Genomic DNA, 20,006 nt, shown 5'->3' on the forward strand with positions numbered 1-20,006 from the left:
CACTCTACACCATCTGTAGATTAGGCTGCCATCTTCTGTCTGAGCTGGTGAAACAGCTTATTTCTTGGAACCAGGACGTGTCAAATTTTTACATCAAACTGGTTAACTTAACTATAGTCATTAATAGACTAAAACTAGTATTAGTATACTGTACAGTTGCTTTATCAAACTAAAAGAATCAGTAATTAAAAAATGGTTCTAAGATTTTTAGGACACATGTTTGCCAGATGCTGATTTAGGAATATTAAAAAAATAAGACACAGTGCTCCAGCTCTGGTTTATTACATGAATTTATTGTCCAAGTACCTTTAAATGATAATGAAAACAGCACGGGTCACCACAAAGACATGGTTCCAGGGTACTGAAAGTTCAAAAAGAATTGCTGGTTGAAGACATTTAAAATTGTACATATTTACATGGAAAAGGCTTATCCAAAGTGATATGACTGGAAAACACTTAAACCAAAATGTTCTTAATCAGAGACTAACCAATAACATAAATGCTTGAAAGTCAGATATTTAAAAATCACATGGTAGACAGTGGAGGATGGGTATAAAGGCACTCTGTGATGTGTATTATATACATTTCATTGATCTTAAGTAGGGAAAGTTCACTTTGGGGCTTTCACAGCAAGAATCATTTAAGAGTTGATGTCCTCCATTTGAAACAAATGAAAATATTTTATATTAATCATCATTCTACAGATAATCAAACTTTACATTATAGTTATAGTCACGGACCATGAAGTACCAATATTGTTGCGGATAGAGTCAATATCCCATTATTATAAAAACATAACAAAATATGGTTATTCACTTCTTTAACGGGTGCAACAGAGGGTAATGCACTAGATATGTTAACTTTATACAGGCTTTAAAAAATATCCATCTAAATAAATACAAAAACCAGCACCTCAGAAAGGATATCTTCCTTACATAGGGTATATATGCGACACAATACCCAACAATACAGCACTCTGATTAAAAGGTCCTTATAATGCCTACTAGTCCTCATCCTCCTAGGAACAAAGGTCATGATTAGCACTTTCCTCCATGCACTGACTCCAGCACCATTCTCTAACATTCCCAACATTCTGAGATTCTGTGCAAGAGCTCCCGCTTTCACACAAGGATTTGGAAGCTAAGAGATCAAATACTAATACATCCATCGATGAAAAGACGCATGCGTGTGGAAGGGTAAATAAACGACTCCAAGAATGACGGACATGATATAACTTGTTCCTACAGTTCTCTTTGGTGTAGTGTGACCTCGCAAAACGTAGATCATTTCATACTGATATATATATATTTTGTTTTAACAATTCGTTCCTGCCAGGCACCAATTATAGCTATAACAAGCTATGGAAGGCTAGAAGTAGTAATTCAGTTCCGTTTGTGATGGGAGCAAGTGGGTGTAAACATTAGGGTTGTGGTGTTATTGTTCAGTGACACTGGGTGATCCAATAGCATCCCCAGAGCATGTGACTGCACCAATCACAGGATCAATACTCTATTTAGCTTTACAGCGTGTAAATAAACCCACGTACTGACCCTTTCATTACAGAGAAAATCAATAAAAGATTTAAGTCCTCACCTGCCCACACATTTGAACTGTTGGCACTTCTGATCAAATCTACTGGCTTTGCCTGTTGCAGTATGCTACTGAGTACTGTCTGTGAGAATGGCCTTCCGTGGACAATGTCTAGAAGTAGTAGGGGTAACATTAAACACCACTGGGAGTAAAACATCAGCACCACTTACAGAGCTAATAGGTAAGGAAAGTAAAAGACACAAAGGCTTCGTCAGATAAGGACATCTTATGAGATTGTTTTGATGTTACTATTGACACTGATCCCCAATCTGGTAGAAGGGGCGTTATGACAGAATACCACATGACAAGAGCTCTAGTAGGTTGAGTGTTAAGATTAAAAGCACTTGGTTTAACATGGGCTTTGTAGTTTCCCATGAGGGCTCTAAAATACTTTAAAAAACAGCCCTTTAAAAAATCTTGATCATGTCAAATTTGAACAGTGCCTCTGCTTTAAAGTCAAACAGATAGCTTTTAAATATTTAAATAGATATAAAACTTTCTTGTTATGTTTTAAAACAGACAATCTGTACATATCTGGTACCAGTACATATAAAAATTACAAGCATGGTTACATTAGAAAGGATACCTTCTGATACATCATATCAAAAATATGCAGCTTTAGTAAGCAGATTCATAGTACTTTTTCTTCTACTCTAATTTGACAATGCTACATTACACTCTGGACACTGAAGGAGAGACCACCGTCTCCCTGGTTTAGTCCAATGCCTTACCTATTCAGTGGGGCTGAACAGAATCAATAGTCTCCCACAGCATGAATACAACAAGCCCTTCCTCTTCTCATCCACTTTCACCTGTAGCTCCACTTATCTGCTGCCATGCCTTTCCTGCCACTTGCCTCTCCACTCTAACACCTCTGTTTCCATCCAGCAGCTTATCAGTCCATCCGCTCTAACGCCTTCCTCTTCAACCTTTAGTGTCAATCAATTTTTTCTACTTTCCCAATGATCTTCTCTTCAAAGATGGGCAGGATTGCGTCATCTTCACGTACCTCTTCAAACACCACCCCACAGTCAAACTCATCGCTTACCTTCTTGAAATAATACCTAAAGTTAGACAGGTTGGAGGGGGGGGGGGGGGGGGGGGGGGGGGGGGACAGATGTTATTTGATGGACATTATGGATTGGAATGTGGTGTTCTTAAAATGTTGACGTGATTGTTAAAATGTAAAGGCAAGCATACCTGTAGCTCCCTTTCTTAGTCAGCAGCTCCTTAAACTGGCCCAGGGTGACAATCCTCCCTTTGACAGATGTCCTGTACGGAATAGGTTCTCCACAGAAGTAGTAGGCCACCGTGATGTTTTCACAGGGCTGCTTCTTAGTGGCCTTATGTCTGAAACAGATCAATACAAGGGCTGTTATTGAATTTCTGACATTTCGTGTCAGTAAAAGAGTATTAGACGTTTTCACCAGGTGAGTGAGATTACATTGAGTATACCAAAATATATGGTCAGTGAAATGAAATCTCCAAACTGTATAACACACACTCCGAACTGTACACACAAATATTCCTACTCACAATTTCCTTCTGTAACAGAAACGAAAACAATTAAACCTCCTCTCCATCACTGTGTAAAAGTACCTGTCTAGTCAGTCTATCCTGTTCAGTCTATAAACTGCCAATGCAAACGTAACGCCTTTCATTAAAGCATATCAAAAGGCAAGAGCGTCCATTTTTGACTGAAAGTAAATGTCGTAAAAAAACATATAGGCAATGTTTCATCCACTAACTAGCTAGCTGAAACGTACGGCCAAAAGCAGTTCCATGAGATTATAATGTTTCGAGCCAGAGTAGCCAGAAGGTTGCGGGCTACAGTGTTCCAAGTGCATTCCAAGTAGCCAGCCCCAGGCCAAGAGAGTCTGTTGGAGCACTGTGCCTAGTGGCAATACCAGGAAGACAGCCTTTCATCTACTCTTCACTGGAGCTCTCCTGTCCTCTTCCATCGCTAAACAGCCCATCTGAAGAACAGCTTACAGGATATCAAAGAAATTGAGGCTTCAGTAAACATCAAAGCTCTCCCTGCTCTACATGCAACGACACCATGTCTTGCTGCCAAACAAAGACATACCAAAAGGCCGACCAATCGCATACTTCACTCTTTGTCCAATGTTTCAGTCCTTATCATTCCAAGTGTCGCCCATTAACTACCATTCAACAGCTAAGTATCATTCATCATCAGCTCCACATCCATGACTGACTGATTCTCAAGTTTATAACCTGCCAGTCTCCTCCTATCCAGTCCTCCACCTCCACTCAACATGTCATGGATTACTGTCTGTCGCTGATAAGAGACAAGTGGAGGTAAGTAGGAGTCATCACATCTCTCTAACATCACACACACACACACACACAAACACACACACACAGAACTCTTACAGTAATCTTCAGTCCCACATAAGAGACAGCAAATCAAAACACTTTTGGGATACAGGATAGTACTACCAATAACAGGACAAAGGGTATTAGTGAAAGCAATCAAACAGGATTGATTGAGTCCAAGGCAGCACGAAATAGCCTATTTTCTGGGTTTCTAATGCATGGATGCATGAATCGACAGAACACACACACACATGGACCAACAAGGCCGTGCAGACACAAGAGCAGTGGATACACTGCTGGGGGGGTGGACATGGGGTGAGATGGGGGTGCTGTGACCTAGGGGATGGGGGGGGGGGGGGGGGGGGGGTGGAGGGACTGGGCTCACACGAGGAACCTACTCGGGCTCGGAAAGCTCTGTGTCGGAGACGGCAGGCACCGCGCTGAGGGGTGGGAACAGAGCGGGCCTGACGGCAGCGCGACCCCTCTGGATCACCTCCATCACATACCTGGGGAACCCAACCACCCCGGGGGTTAGACACACACTGGTTGCTGGGCCGCGCAGGCTGCCTCCCATACACGCTAATCCCCCGCACGACACCCCACCCAACGATTCAATTACCAGATATGTGCACCACCAAGGAGGCCAGATTTGGCTGCCTTCCTATGACGCTGTAAAAAAACATTGACATAGAAACAGGAAAACATCTAGCCGCTGCCCAGCAAGGCTGTCTTACCTCTGCTTTGTCTGTAAGGTACCAGATTTCTTTTTCTCCTCCTCAAGCCGCCTTCGTGCCTCCTCCAGCTGGGTGAGGGGGTTGGGGGCTGGGTTGGGGGGCATGGTGGGGTCCTGGATGAAGGGGTGGGAGGGCTGCACGTTGTTGCGTAGCTGGGCGCTGACCCACGGGTGCACTGCCCCAGGTCTCTCCACTGAGCTGGGCCGAGACGCCTCGTGGCTTGGGGCCTTCTTCGACCCTGTGATGCTCCTGAGAAACAAAAAGGTAAGTGTGACCCAAAGGGAAAAAAGACACATTGGCTGGTTTCCTCTCAGACTTCATTTAGTCATTTAGCAGACGCTCTTATCCAGAGTGACTTGCAGTAAGTACAGGGACATTCCCCCCGAGGCAAGTAGGGTGAAGTGTCTTGCCCATGGACACAACGTCATTTGGCACGGCCGGGAATCAAACCAGCAGCCTTCGGATTCCTAGCCCAATTCCCTAACCGCTCAGCCACCTGCCTCCCCAGACTAAACTGATGGACCTGGATGCATATGTCCCTTGTATTCGGGTTGGGTCAAAATGTCCGGCATTGAATATTTCCTCACCCATAGGGGCTCTTCTTGTGACGGACAGCCTCCTTCTCTCCCTCCATCATCCACAGGAGGATCTTCTGGTTCCTCTCCACATCGTCCGGAGGCACCGGCATCTCATAGGGCCGCGTCTCCTCCCCTTTTTTGAAGGGCCTTTTCGACAGAGTGCTACCTTTGCTACTGCAGACATTAGGCGAAAAAAATACCCATCCAAGGCTCATCGTGAGTAACAGGTCGAAGCATTCATGACATAAACATGCCGAGCCTGCCGGTGTTCTACATACCTGTAACCCACGGGCTCCATGGGGTTGGGGCTCATGCCATCGGCGTAGTTGCGAGACTTGGGCCCGTAGTGGTGCTGCTCCATGCCCCAGGGGAAGCTACCATGCTGCACCCTCATGGCTGCCTCAGCCTCCACCTGCTCTTTGGGCTTCCCTCCCGTCGGATGGTGGATGTGGTGAACGTGTTTGTGGTGGTACAAGTGGCTGTTGTCCCCCTTGGGCCCCTGCCGGGAGAGGTGTTTGGCAGGGCCCGGGGGCAGTGGCATCGCAACACCAGGCCCCTTGCCTCCCTCGGGCGAGCGGGACTTGGGGGAGTGGCGTCCCGTGCCTGGGGACTGACAGCCGGGCGTCTTCATGACACGCTGGACGTGGTCGTCCAGGATGCTCTCTGGGTTCTCCTCGTGAGCGTCTCTCAGGAGGCCGTTGTAGCTGATGTCAGCGTAGCGGGAGTTGTAGTGCTGGGGATGAGCACCAGGAGGCAGTCTGTGACTGGACAATGATGTTGCTGTGGAAACGTCAGCATCATCCCCTTCTTCCTCCTGGAAAAAGGAAATAAGTAAAAACAACAACGTGATCATTGTGGAAAAGATGCCGCAAGATGCACGGTTTTAGTCACTTAAACAACAGTGCTGCCCTAATTTTGTCAACTGGCAGAACACTTCCGTTTAAATTGCTGAGCCCGCTCTTTGACAAGTAACTGATGCAGCATTTTATAATGATCTTTGACACGTTTTAATTGCGAGCTGAAGTCATGTCAAAGTACACAGTGATGTGACATCACCTCAGTCTGACCAGCAGATGACAGTCTTGTGCTTCAATGTGTGTTTTAGGGCAAAGGAAACTTCTCTGATTCAAAGCTATCAATGTGCCCAAAATCAGTCAGCACAGCTTCATATAGGGTTCCACAGAACCCTCCATTTTGGGTTCCAAGATACTACGGTTCTAAGCTGTGAATATCATCAAGCCCACATTCCATAAGGTCTCTTTCTGCAAAATGGACTGACTATTGTGTTGAACCAACCACACCTTCTCTCCCAACCAACAAATCATCCATGATAACCAATGCCCCACACTGTCCCAATGCTTTGATGGTATTTCAACACAGAAAACCTTGGCAAAAAAACAGTGGGCAATTTATGTCCAAATCCTTTGATGCTCCCCCAGGTTGAGGATTCCAGCACAAGAGCTCAGACGTTTTGATGAGGGCCTGGGGCATGCTGATATTGGCCTGTTTTTCTCCTTCTATGAGCAGCTGTGCAGACATGATACTCTCAATGACCAAAAGAGAGGACTGTACCAGACCCTCTTGCTAAAAGGCACCTGCTAATGAAAGTGACGAGTTCACTATAACTTTCACAGAAAGAACCCGGGCTGTAAAACAATATACCTGAACTGGGATTTACCCGATGTTAAGACTCATTCACATTAAGTGTAGGTAAGAGGGCAGAAATGACTGTGTTGTCTCTGTTACAGACACTGTGAATGTTGAAGTAGGGCTGTCGAGAGCTTAAATTGAGCGCTTTAACTTCTTTTCATTTTCACCTCCCTTTTGTTTGCTTTGTGTAATAAATATCTCTGAGGGAACAAAGGTAGTTTCGTCATAAAGAGGTCGTCATTATAGCACAATAACTGTATATGGCTGTGGGAGAGAGAGTCATATCAGCTCATAGACAGTGTCTCTCCTCTCTTCTCCCCAGTTTTTAATAAGTGGAATTATGGCAGCTTCTCTGACGGAGGGGCCAAACTATGTAAATGATCTGCCTTGAGACTTAACACCTGGCTTTGTGTACTGAAAGAGAATCCATTTTCAGAGCATACAGGCATTTCTTCACGCTCCAACTGACATCAAACAAAGTCATTACACTGCGCCAGCCTCACAAGCGCCTCCGTCTGCAGGTGTGCCATCTGATGCTGGAGACAAAGAGGTTTCAAACGCAGCCAGATCCTTGATAGCCCTGTGATAGAGTTCTCTCCATAACGGCCGATTTCCCCTCCCCGAAATATAATGAGCCCCAATCCATTTCCTGGTAGACTGGATATCTTAAATCTATCTAAAGACTGTGACCAACAGATCACCAACGACACGATACGATGCAGGATATGTTGCTCTTGGTGAGGGCATGAGGTGAGTGTGTACTGGGGGGGCTCACCAGTCGTACTCTCTTCAGCTTCTCCTCCAGCTTCTCCTGGGCCTCTCTCTCCCTCAGTACGCCCTCCAGTTTGCTGATGAGCTCTGCTGCAAACTTCTCTGGCTCCACATGAATATCCTTTGGCATCCGGTTCGTGCGCTGGGAGTAGAAACATACGATTCATATCAAATGTTACCAGTTGCTACGTCTGCAATTCCTATTCCCTGTAAAACCAGTTGAATGAATTATGTAAGGTTGAAAGTGGTACAGCAGTTCATATCTTATCAAGGACAGAGTTTAGCACGCCAACGCTCATAAAGAGCTTACAAGATCTCTTTGAACCAAAGCCGGAATGATAACCTAAAACGTCAGGTTGTATATGGTTGACTTTCACCTTCACGTCTGTGTTTGTAGCTGGGTCACGTTGTATGAGGTAAGGTAACCATTTCAAAAAGAAAAGGTGCAAAGGTGCAGTGGGCATTGAGTTCACTGAGCTAACATGAAGTCATATAAAAAAAAGTAGACTTTTCGTGCATGTTGAAATGGTGGCATTCAGTGCAGTAAATTTAGATCAAAGGGCCTCAATGTTATATTCAGTTTTGAGTCACAATTCCCAGTACAGCCTGAGAGCTACGTTAATACAGTATTCTGACAAATACAGGGAAGAATCTGTTCTCAGAGAAACACTCAAGGTGCAGTACTGTTATACAAGATAATCTAACCTTTCTCCAGTCTTATCCATTCCAAGTGCTCCACTTTCCCCTGACTCTCACACAAAACGTCTGCATGCTGCAGTACCAGATTCAACTGAGTGGCCTTGCCTATGTGTTATGGATGTACACGGATGGCCGGCTCACTCTCGCTCTGTGTTAACTGAATGAGACATAGACTATGCATAAGATAGACACCAAACACACTCAAGGAAGTGTGCAAACACTTCCTTTAAAACGTGTAATGAAATAGGTATAAGACACATTCTGATACCAGAAGATCCTGGTATTCCTAGTCACAGGAAAACCCTAGACCCTGACGGAACTACACACACATTCCATGTATGCATCCTAATGTGAGGAAAAGTGCACGATTTTAATTTCACTCTTGACTCTAAGGCCCAATTAGGGCTGGATTTCTCCTGCAGACAGGGAGCAGCAGGGGGAGGCATGGGGCCGTCACAGAGGATCACTCATGTCTGCTGGGCTTCAACACACACAACTGAGGAGGGCATCTGTCAGCGGATAGGCAGCACACACACTCACGTGCACACCCCCAGCTCTTCACCCATATACTATACACACACACCATCAGCTATTCACACACACATCATCACAGGCCCAGTGACGCAGCAGGGATTACAAATGCAGCTCTTTCACAGCAGAGGAAGAGAGGAGAGGGTACAACAAGGATGGGGGATGAGAATATGTAGGAAATACATTAAAGGAGGAGAAAAATAAACGAAGACTGACTTACAGGAATATGAGGTAGAGGCACTCGCCCGTTTGCTTTGGCACTTTCGTGCATCTCCCGTCTGTGCTGCTTACGATATCTGTACGGTGGGACCCCGTCTCTACAACACAAACAACATCCATAAGAACCAATGCACAATATTGTAGAACCATTTTAGTCCAGTAAGTGTAAGGTTATGATCAACGGGGAAGGAGGGTGGGGCGGAACACGACACAGGAGGATCCAGCCTCTTGTCCTCTTCTCTCTCTTCCCGTTTGGAGGCTGCCAGTGAGAATTTGCCCATTGACACCATTGCTATGAAAGGGTTTAATCCCAAGTGGTGGTGGCCCTGCAGTGCTGCACTCTCCTGTGCCAGGAGCTTGGGAGCAAATAGCAGATAATGGCCTCTAATCTATCCTGCTTCAAACACATGTTTTTTGTCCTGCCGTGCGGCCTTTGATGTTTCTTAAACACGATTCCCCAGTGCAATCTCCAAACTTGGAGAGCTCTTGTTTTATTTCTGCCAACACATTCTAGTTCAAAGACAGCAAAAGGCCTAATAAAGCAAACGAACAGCTTGTGTCACACGACTACTTTTTTTTCAATCCTCTGGTTAGCTTTTGACAAGAATGTTTTCCCCCAATAATGGTGAATATTAGCGTCCCTGTCGTCTTTGAATTTGGGAGAAACATTCTTTAACATGGGGTAAATGTCCGTGTTCTTACATCTGTTGCTATACAGCCTTCTCATAACTCCCTGTTTAAAGCTCCATAATTACCATAAGTAATGACATTTAGAAGCTTTCATTGGTGTGGCTAATGAGCTGACAGTTGGACTCGGAGGAGCAGAGATTTGTTCCTGGCGCAGGGAAGAGCAGGGGAATGGACTCATTTGGACGCAGGAGCTTCTACACTGAGACCAGGAGGATTCTACAAAAGCAGAGCTCAGCTGACAATAACCAGCTCTCGTACTGCTCTCATTTCCCTACCTCCGTTATCTGAAAATGATTCTGAAGAATGTCTTTGTTTTATGCTGAAGAACTGCGGTTGGAATTCGTCCTAATCATGGCACCATTCTAATGTTGCACTGTTTATAGTAATAGTAATAGTATAGTCATAAACATACGTTTATTTTTATTTCCTTGACGATTTGTCAATTTTGGAATTGCATGTTGGAGGTGCTATCAACACAGAGATCACCAGGTCGTTGGGATACGCTTCAGTTTCGTGGTGTGTGTGTGTGTGCATGTGTGTGTGCGTGTGTGTGTGGGAGGAGATAGTCAGGATACATACACACTGCTGTCGGTGAGGGAGAGAGTGTCTGCATCGCTAGACATGCTCTGCTGCTCGCTGTCGTTGGCGCTGGTGGCAGGGGCCATGGCATAGCCAGTGTTGACGTAGTATGGGTTGACAGGCTCACGCCATGGGGCATGTCTAGGAAGGAAGGATAGACAAAAGCCATTACAACTACTGAAAATATGCATGTCGTTATGTAAGAAATACTATCATTGATGGAGCACAGTAAGCCCTCCGACTGAGTGACGGATTTAATTGACAACATGTCATTTTAACAACTGTTAAAATGTTCTCAAACATGACAAATGTATTGGGAGTGTACATAGTGTACAATTCAGATACAAAGAAGACGAAATAAATACATCCCAGTTCCCATCAAACACCCGAAGGATCCCACTGGCCATCCTTTAGAGGGATGTCTATGGATAGGATGTCTATGGATAGGATGTCTATGGATAGGATGTCTATGGATAGGATGTCTATGGATAAGATGTCTATGGATAGGATGTCTATGGATAGGATGTCTATGGATAGGATGTCTATGGATAGGATGTCTATGGATAGGATGTCTATGGATAGGATTTCTATGGATAGGATGTCTATGGATGGGATGTCTATGGATAGGATGTCTATGGATAGGATGTCTATGGATAGGATGTCTATGGATAGGATGTCTATGGATAAGATGTCTATGGATAGGATGTCTATGGATAGGATGTCTATGGATAGGATGTCTATCGATGGGATGTCTATGGATAGGATGTCTATGGATAGGATGTCTATGGATAGGATGTCTATGGATAGGATGTCTATGGATAGGTAGGGAGGCATAATTAATTCTTAATCCGGCGCATCGATGCAGCTCCCCATCATTCTCAACCTCCCTCAACACACTCCTCAAACTGTTCCCTGCACATGAATTATAGATCTTGGAAGGCCTCTGTTCTCTTCCATCTTTAAACTGAGGCTCCCTGAAGTGCTCACGATGAGTTCTCTCCCTGCATAGGAAGTGGGTACCTCCAAGTGTACTAACTACAACTTGTCATCCGTATTCTACGGCAATGATGATATCATTTAAACTTTGACTCTATAAATTACTTGGGCTTTTTCAAGAGAAGACAGGATGTTAGTTTCCAAAAAAAGGTGTTTTAGATGTCACACACATAAGACAAGGCCAGGAATAGGCATTGTACATGAAAAGCCAATCTAAGGTATATCTTAAATATTGGGTTATCTAAATTAAATTATAGTTGCCAGGCAGTAATGGGGGGCCTAACGGTCCAGCAGGGCAGAAACAAGAATATTGCCAGAGACATATAACTACGCATTCTCCATTCAAAATAATCACTTTTATAAGGCAAACAAAGTTAACAAAGTTAATAGCCAAAACAAATTTTTGGCTTATTGCAGCATCCCCCTAGTGGCCAAATGAAACAACATAACAAGGTTGGTGTCAATGCATCAAAGAGTTGCTACAACATGACCTTACTTCCTGTTTGGCTGGATTTAGATTCAAAAATCCATTGGATAACTTTTGTAAAGCTTTGTCAGAAGAAAATCTGTGCCATCTGTAACTACACAAACGTTAAATAAAACAATCATTATTTGAAAAACAGCTATTCATCAAACACAGAAAGCCAACAAGAAAAACACTTCACTTGATGCTCAACGCTGCATTTGTAGCGTGGATATCTATGTACAGCAGCCTGTCCTCTCCAACACCCCTAATGCCTAAGCCATCCCAGCATTTATCACTCCATAACAGATTAGGAGTTTAATATCACTCTGGAGTTGGAGTCTGGAGTATAGCTTGCTCTATTCATGGATATTGTGACCATGCCATTACATAATCTATCTAGTCTTCTAGGGAATTAAATTATCCATGGTGAAAATGCTTGACATCTGCCCTTAGCTTACTAAAGCTGAAAGAGATTAGATACCAGAACAGCAGAAATAGACTAGTTTGTAATGTACAAAGTATTAAAAATATGTTGTTATCTGCTCTTTTTCCAGTAGCTTACATCCATCTGAAATCTAGACAACTGTATGCTTAACATATTGCAACAAAAGAAAATGGCGTAAGGATTTAGGGGTTTAGCTTCATCTTTTGAGATAAATGCAAAAAAACTAGTTCCACTGATGACTTCAAGAAAGTCCATCCAAACATATAACCCACACAAAACCTAGGCTATATCAACATACAGCTACCAGCTACCCAGCCCATACCGTTTATCACGAGTGAACATGCACATAATGCATAATGTAAGAAATTCCTTAAACATGTCAAGAGAAGCTGACACTGAGGCTGCATCAAGCTGCTGAGGAACACAGCAGGGAGCACGCGCCAAGCAGGAAGTCCTCTTTAAACCCAGCTTCCCCTTTGACCTAGGAACTCCCCGACGGCCCGCCAGTCTGTCTGCAGATTTCCCAAACCCCTTCTCTCAAAGGCACAATAGGGGAAAGAGCAGACTCCTTGCTACCTGAGCCTTGGACATTCCTCTGAAAGTGTGGCATCTGTTGGTAAGCTTGTAAGTCCACTGCAGAGGGGGAGCTAGAAAGAGGCAGTCCTCAGATTACTTCATCTTCTGATGATAATTCCCTGTACTCGAGCCATCCAGAATCATCTAATGATTCAGACCTCAGCAGCAGGCATCGGAACGTTCTCAAAATCACAGAGACACACAGAAGGGAGGGAGCCTTGGGAAAGATGCTTTCAGATCAACACAGAGATGAGTAACCAGCAGTATAGTCTTCTGCTCCATTTCATGTAACATAAATGCACAGCTATAAATGGGTCATATTTCGTCATGAAGGAGTATGATGTTTCATACACTCACTATATTAATTTGATTATGGAAAACTAGTAGGCCTATGTGGCAAATCATTACTTAAAAAGTTACTTAAAAGTATATATCGCAAAGGCCATTTACCTGCATGGTAACAAATACTCTTCTCTGAAAAGAAGCCCTCAAACCTTAACCTGCACATCAATATAATCCAGCTTGTCCTATAGTTAGTCTTGGGTAAAGATTGAAGCTTTCAACAAGCAAGCACTTCATGTATGAAAAGTTCAATGCATACATTCTACTTTGATGAGCTGTATAGCTGCAGCACTGATGAGTGAATTTGTTTCCACCGAAAGAATGGCTACAAACTCCTTTGCTTCACTTTTACATCTAACTACCGCCGCCTCTGGATTGTCTGTGATTGATTTATCAAAGGCTTGCTCATAAACAGGAACACAGGTGAGGGAATGAGCCTGGCCAGCACATTACGCTTTGCAAGCGCCAGAAGAGAACATTCTTTATCTATCCCTGCTTTAAACCAGAAAATCCCCACAAAAAATCCATTAGTGGACAATCTATCGGCCTGATAGAGAGAACCAAGAGTGCCAAGGTACTTGACTGCAGGACAAGTCAAAATGATTGTTGTCTAAATAATTCTATTCACATTTGAAAACTAAACACGGTGTGATTTGAAAAGAAACATGACTTCAATTGATGACAACAAATGAATTTCTGAAAGCTGAATATAATCACATTGTTGTGCTTCAAAATACAAGAGGGAAAAATATTCTTCAAGAATTTGTTTGATCCATCGTTGTGCCTTGTTTGTAATCCCCTCTTTGAAGACATTATCAGACACATGACTGATGTAAAATTTAGTTTTACAGAACCCAAAGGGTGATGCTAAAAGGCTATTTAAAAATGAAGTGTCTCTTTGTAATTCCAGCCAAATAGTGAAATCTACTAAAATAATCATTTGAAAACATCCATGTTAGCTCTTAGTAAGTTCTGGGTAATCATATTCAATTTTGTCCAGGGGCTCTTCAGTGTGCAGGTAGGGTGGAGTTGAGGGTTTTAGTTTTGTTTTCTGCTATCACAAAGTCTTCAGTGCAAAAAGTAGGCCTGAGGTAGGATAAGCCACGGCCAAATCATGTTACTGGACTCTGCAGTGATGATTGTATAACCTGAGCATTACAATAAGATTGCCCCATCAAACAAAAACAGTCTTACATCAAGCAAAACCTGTCTCAAGTGCAGCCAAAGGGAGAAGCAAAAACGTAAACTAGATACTTCAAGTCACTGTTTTATAAACCCTGTAACCACAAACCGTGTTTGAGCAGCTTCTCTTTCATAGTCATTTTATTACTGTATCTCCAATATGTCAAGGGTTTTCTAAGACTGTGAAAGAAAAATGGGTCAACTTCTAGGGATTGAATTCTGCAATCAGCTATCTCTGTACCAGTGTTTGCCAATAGTGAACAGGGTGTCCTAAAATATGAAAAGTATACAACGTAAACATATTCTTACATATTTTTGAACTGATACTTTTTTGAACCGGTCCAGAGAGACAACATATATCAGACTCAATGATGCAAATATTTCTTCTGAATGTGAAGAAATTATCACTCCCACAATGTTTGCCATGCAAAACTGAGTGTAAAATGCTATTTCTCCAGATGGTACAACAAATCCACAAATCCACAAAAGTCAAGAACCCCTCCCAATCCCGTATCTCCCAGTGTAAAATGAATTATCTACATCCATTCAACACCAACCAAATCCACATCTGCAAAATGTGCCCTTACTAAAGCTTTCCAATCTCTCCAGCAATTCACCACAATTTGGGAATAGCAGCATTGAATTGAATTATCTCATGAATTAGGTATATTTTGATGAATTCATATTTACAGACTTCAGTTCATATACACAGACGGACGCAGAATACCATGTTAATCACTTAACAGAGATGGCTAAAATCCCAGATGGACAGCTTCAGTTCCAAAAGGGCAAGGATTTGAGTTCTAAGCAGCCACATCTCAAAATCCTATTCTGCTCATTGGGAAGAACATGAAGCTGTGAAAAACTGATTGGAATTTAACGGACAGAACAAGTATCCTCATACAACTGTTGATAAAAATGGAAGACATGCTGCAGTGCAGATAGAATACCTTAGCGCATATACTGTATACACACAGTAGTGTGTGTGTGTATTCTGATGAAGATCAAGTTGGAAGTTTCAAATTTAAGACGTCTCATAGTGCTTTCTTTGGTTGAGATCTTAGTCCATTCCATCAGATGGGGAATGCTTCCTTCTACTGTCTTCTGCGGTTTTCCTTTTTCCCTCAGTCGAAAGAGAAAAATCATGTTGAGCTTCTCTGAGGGGGGGAAAAAAAACTCTTTATTCTACTAGAAAAGCCTGCCATTCACAGGACACCTGCACAGGGACCACAAATAGCTTCTGCCTCCACCTTTTAACAGGCAGCAAAGGCACTCCCTCCGACCCCTGCCACTACCTTACCATCACAGTCACAGGTACTTAGGAGTCTCTGCCTACACGGCATTCCTCTCATCTTAAGCTGTCCGCTGTGCTAAACCTCTTTTCATCTCCAACTTCAGGCAGCACTCGCATTATTTCTAATTCAGCACTTGCACAGAGAAGCCAGGTAGTTGAGGGGCTAGAACAGACGGGGGGGGGGGGGGGGGGGGGGGGGGGGGGGGGGGTTGGGGGGGGGGGGGTAGATGGATTTACCTGTACTCGTGACCGTCCTGGAATCTCTTGCTGCTGGCAACACGCACAGGAACGGTCTCCAGGAGCAGCTTCTGCGTGAGCCTGTTGCTAGGGGTTGGATCACACTCAGCCTGCTCCTCCGGGTCCTGGTCACATGTCCACTCCTCATCCTCGTTCAATGTTGGCAGATACCCTGGTAGAACCTTCCCATTGCCAGAAACTGAGCTTTGGTCACTGTACAACTTAGGGCTCTCTCCCCCAGTCCTGGTGTATTCCAAATAGATGTCTGACTTCAGGAACAAAGGGTAGGTATTCTCCTCCATCATAGTCTGGATCTCAGTCTGAGCCTGGTCAAACATGGCTGGATCGATGTGAAGCTTCATCACACAGTCTTTGATGAAGCTCTTAGTTGCTGGTTTGATCTGTCTGGACACTATTCCATTGCTGTCCAGGATGTACTTTTTATAAATGGCTTTTGCCAGTTTTAGCTTCTTCTCCTCGTGACCGTCATTGGCCTCGAGCTTGCGGAAGCCGCTGCAGGCGAACCAGAAGTCCAACATGTCGGCACACTCTTCCTGCTTGAGAAATGTTCTAAACAGGTGGATCCCGTCCTGGTCATCCAGGAGGGAATGAAGAGACTCAGCCCACTTCAGGTAGGGAGGTGTGGGGGAGGCGCTGCCCTCCGGCTCATAGCCCAGATCCTGGTCAGGTCGTCTGGGGGTGGCCGTAGAGGCGTCATTCTTGAGGCTCTCGTTCTTGGAGGAGCAGAAGATGTGGCTGTATTGGCGTCCATCGCTGGACACCAGCTCTCCCTCTTCCCCAGGCACCGGGGGTCTGGGGGCGTCCTCAGTGAAACTGCCTCCCAGGTCCACCAGGTAACCCCCCCCCTTGTCGCTCAAGCTCATATTCACAGCGTCCATACACCCCGTCCCAACACAGCCCACTCCACAAAACAATAAGATCCTGGCCTTTATTTATGCCACTATGAAAGAGTTTGTCCTGTAAGGAGAAAGGAGAAAAAAAACACGATCAGTGTACAAGCTATGATTGAAAAGTATACAACTCATTTAAATACAAAAATAACATGTCAAGGCCCTGAATGAAATTGACGCTTTCAGAAAAAAAGTGAACACAGTCCTTCACATATTCCACATCTACCTCTCCACATCACAAAGTCTGCTTCATCATCAGAGAAGGTGTCTTGTTAGGTGTTTGACCTACATACATATGAATGAAGTCCATTTTATAAAATACAGAACTGCCTGTTAAACCCATCGTTTTGGCTTTTCCTGTAAGAAGAGGCGTGTGTCAACTTTTCTTAACTTTCAAACGTTAGATCGTCTTAAGCGTGTAAAGGACATAGAGCGGTCAAAATTCGAGCATGTTGGGCCACATGTCATGTAAAGACCCAAATCTTTGCAAAATGCTTTTGCTGCAGCTGACTGTGCATGAAGCAGTCATCCAAGGGCAGACAGTTCTCAAGGTTAAAAGAGGCACTGCGGGGTGCAGGCAGAGCACAATCTGCCATGACTGTGACGACTGCTGCTGTGGTGAGGGCTGGGCACCCTGACTGATCATATCACTGGACGACCTTGAGTCAAATATTTTTGGCCCCTGCTGAGCAGGGCATCAGAGAACTATGACAGAGGCTTGTACACTTTCTGCCTAGCTGCAGAAAACCAGTCACACCGAAAATAAACTAACCTCATCTACTGTTACTAGGAACCGATAATGGATCTAAAGCACGACTCAGTGCATTACCTTTCATACTTTCACAGCAGAATCATAAAACATGATAATGTGATAACATGACATGTCAAACTTCGACAACTCTGTAACTAATGGCCTAAACTGATACTATACCTAGATTGCAAGTCAGATTTAAACCTTTAACCTAATCACCTAATCGATAACCTACTGTTGTATATCAAGTGTTTTATTACAAGAGGCCAACTTAATAAACTTACTGTCACAGTACCAACCACGTGACTACTTGCTAGACCAATCTAATTTGTCATGGAGACACTTCCAATTACAAAATAGTAATGTGAAGTACATACTGTGATGGAAATAAATCATTATTTAAACAAAGATTTTCCTGATCCTAAAGAGTACACCAAAAAGTACTGAAATGCCCTAAAATGAGATTCAAACAGGATCAAGCACATCTTGTTTTAATAATACACCAATTTGTGACATTCTAATGATCTATTAACCGTTAAACCGTTACTATGTCGCTACAACGGTATTACGAACGTATTACTATACCCCTTTTCTACCCTCCCTAACGCTTTGAAGTGAGCCCCACATTCATTGCATTCATGTCTTGGCCTCCGAGTATGAGCAGCACAGCAGCAGAAGCTTGTGGGGGAGGGGAGGCAGAAACAAACTCCGTACACACTGCCAGGCCCTTCCGCAGCCAACCGACAAGTACACAACTTTGCAACACTATTCACCTGCTATATTTTGCACGTGTACGCTAATGAATATTCACTCACACTGACAACCGACAAGCCAAACATTTTCGCAATTGAAAAACACTAAGTGGTGGTTAGAGAACGCGATCCCACATACAGCATTGACTCCCTTACAGCAAAGCGATGGCACATATCTCCAGCTACCGCAATCCCATTCCTTGAGCAGGAAAAAAAGTGGTCTATATCTTACCTGTGAACACCTACTTGCCGTTTTCGAGTGCATCGGAAATTGTGGCGTGCACAGCTCACTAAGAATCGTGTCATTGATGCGAATAGAAAGAGTTTAAAAATAACAAAGAAAACAGTCCGCTCTCCACCTTTCCATGGCTGTCTCTCACTCCAGTCTGTGTAGCTTTGCGGAACAGAGGATATACAGCGCCACGCGCGTTCAGAAAAAACACTGACGCCTCGAGAAAAAAATGAATGGGGAGTGGGTAGGTTAGGCTATATTTCTACAAAGATCATTTTCAAAATGTCATCTGAGTAGAAATCAGTTTTGACTAATCACCCTCCCTGAAAGAAGCTTTGACCAACAAATTGTCTCATTAAAAGTGACGTACGCCTATGTGGTCAGACGATATGTTTCCGTTGCAAACAAGTCGAATTCCCCTGCCGTCTGATATCACAGAGGCTATCATCTATTCGTATGATAGCATTGAGTACAGAGCCGGGGCTTGATTGAGAAAATGTATCACCATAATTAAGATTTGAGTACAGTAACAAATAATATATTTGTTTTTACGATGAATAATAGTAATTTGGGAGATTTTTTCTGTAGCCTAACATTCTTGATGCTGGTGAAACATTAAAAAGATTGAAACAAAAAACATTGGAACATCCTACCTACAGCACCCCTACAGCATTTGATCCAGAGATTAGTGTGGGACACAATTGGTGAACAGATTCCACAAAAAGGAACGCAGGCAATTTGCATATCACATTTTGATTACACTACAGGAAATGATTGGATTGGCTAGGTCTGGCGTTTATGGCAACTCTTGGCCACTGGCTGTCTTCTCACAGCTTTTAGATATACAGATGAATTTTTTATTATCCTCACCACACAGAATCTTGCTAAGATAATGTTGAATGAATCAAGCTCCTATTCAGTTTGCTGTACCTCATTCATCCATAGCTTGTCTAAAAAGAAATATGAGAGATGCATGGACATATATCTGGACTGGAATATGTATGGGAAAAGAGATAAAGATACATTTTTGAATGTTTCTTTGAATGTTCTAGACCTGTACATTTCACACCTGCAAACAATCAGGGTGTTTGCTGTACAGAGATAAAAGGCAACTGGAATGTAGAACAGACTTGATTATTTTATGAGATTCGATCACTCTAAAGAACACAGGTCTGTGCGTACAGACGTACCTGCCTCAAAACTTAATGAATCATACTCAACTGACTAATGAAAATTTTATGTAATTGGTTATTTCGTAAATCATCTTTCATTTCTAATTGGCCTACAGCCAAATTATTTAAATAAATTAGCATGACTTCATCCCTTTTATTAACTCAGTAATTCACAGTCTCATATTTCTTTCCAAATTAAATGTCAGTCTTGTCAGTCACAAGCATGTCCCTTCTCAGAGACAGCAGAAGTGCATGTTATCTGCAATAAAACA

The 20,006-nt window shown here is 43.4% G+C and overlaps 1 protein-coding gene across 3 annotated transcripts; it reads right to left on the reverse strand.

Annotated features, from left to right (window-relative positions):
• Nucleotides 1-272: 272 nt before the first annotated feature.
• axin1 (axin 1) lies at nucleotides 273-18,726 on the reverse strand. 3 transcript variants are annotated; one of them, XM_047038324.1, is made up of 11 exons: nucleotides 18,563-18,726; nucleotides 15,917-16,894; nucleotides 10,379-10,519; nucleotides 9,111-9,207; nucleotides 7,665-7,802; nucleotides 5,518-6,053; nucleotides 5,249-5,410; nucleotides 4,662-4,910; nucleotides 4,326-4,433; nucleotides 2,791-2,940; nucleotides 273-2,654 (listed from the first exon to the last, which is right to left on the reverse strand). In XM_047038324.1, the coding sequence occupies exons 2-11, from the start codon at nucleotides 16,813-16,815 to the stop codon at nucleotides 2,528-2,530; spliced, it is 2,607 nt and encodes an 868-aa protein (XP_046894280.1). In that variant the 5' UTR covers nucleotides 16,816-16,894; nucleotides 18,563-18,726; the 3' UTR covers nucleotides 273-2,527. The 3 variants fall into 3 exon arrangements, with proteins under 3 accessions (XP_046894280.1, XP_046894279.1, XP_046894281.1); XM_047038323.1 differs by having other exon boundaries at nucleotides 5,249-5,413; XM_047038325.1 differs by lacking the exon at nucleotides 4,326-4,433 and having other exon boundaries at nucleotides 5,249-5,413.
• Between the last annotated feature and the right edge of the window lie 1,280 nt (nucleotides 18,727-20,006).

The sequence above is a fragment of the Hypomesus transpacificus genome, chromosome 17, assembly GCF_021917145.1.
Source record: "Hypomesus transpacificus isolate Combined female chromosome 17, fHypTra1, whole genome shotgun sequence".
NCBI lineage: Eukaryota > Metazoa > Chordata > Actinopteri > Osmeriformes > Osmeridae > Hypomesus > Hypomesus transpacificus.

Bases quoted from the DNA above. Each gene is read 5' to 3' on its own strand.
- axin1 (XM_047038323.1), bottom strand. From the start codon at position 16,815: ATGGACGCTGTGAATATGAGCTTGAGCGACAAGGGGGGGGGTTACCTG. The intron at 7,803-9,110 runs GTAAGTCAGTCT...TTCTACTCCCAG, and splicing joins TGCCTCTACCTCATATTCCT to CGCACGAACCGGATGCCAAA. The intron at 4,434-4,661 runs GTAAGACAGCCT...TGGGTTCCCCAG, and splicing joins ACCTTACAGACAAAGCAGAG to GTATGTGATGGAGGTGATCC.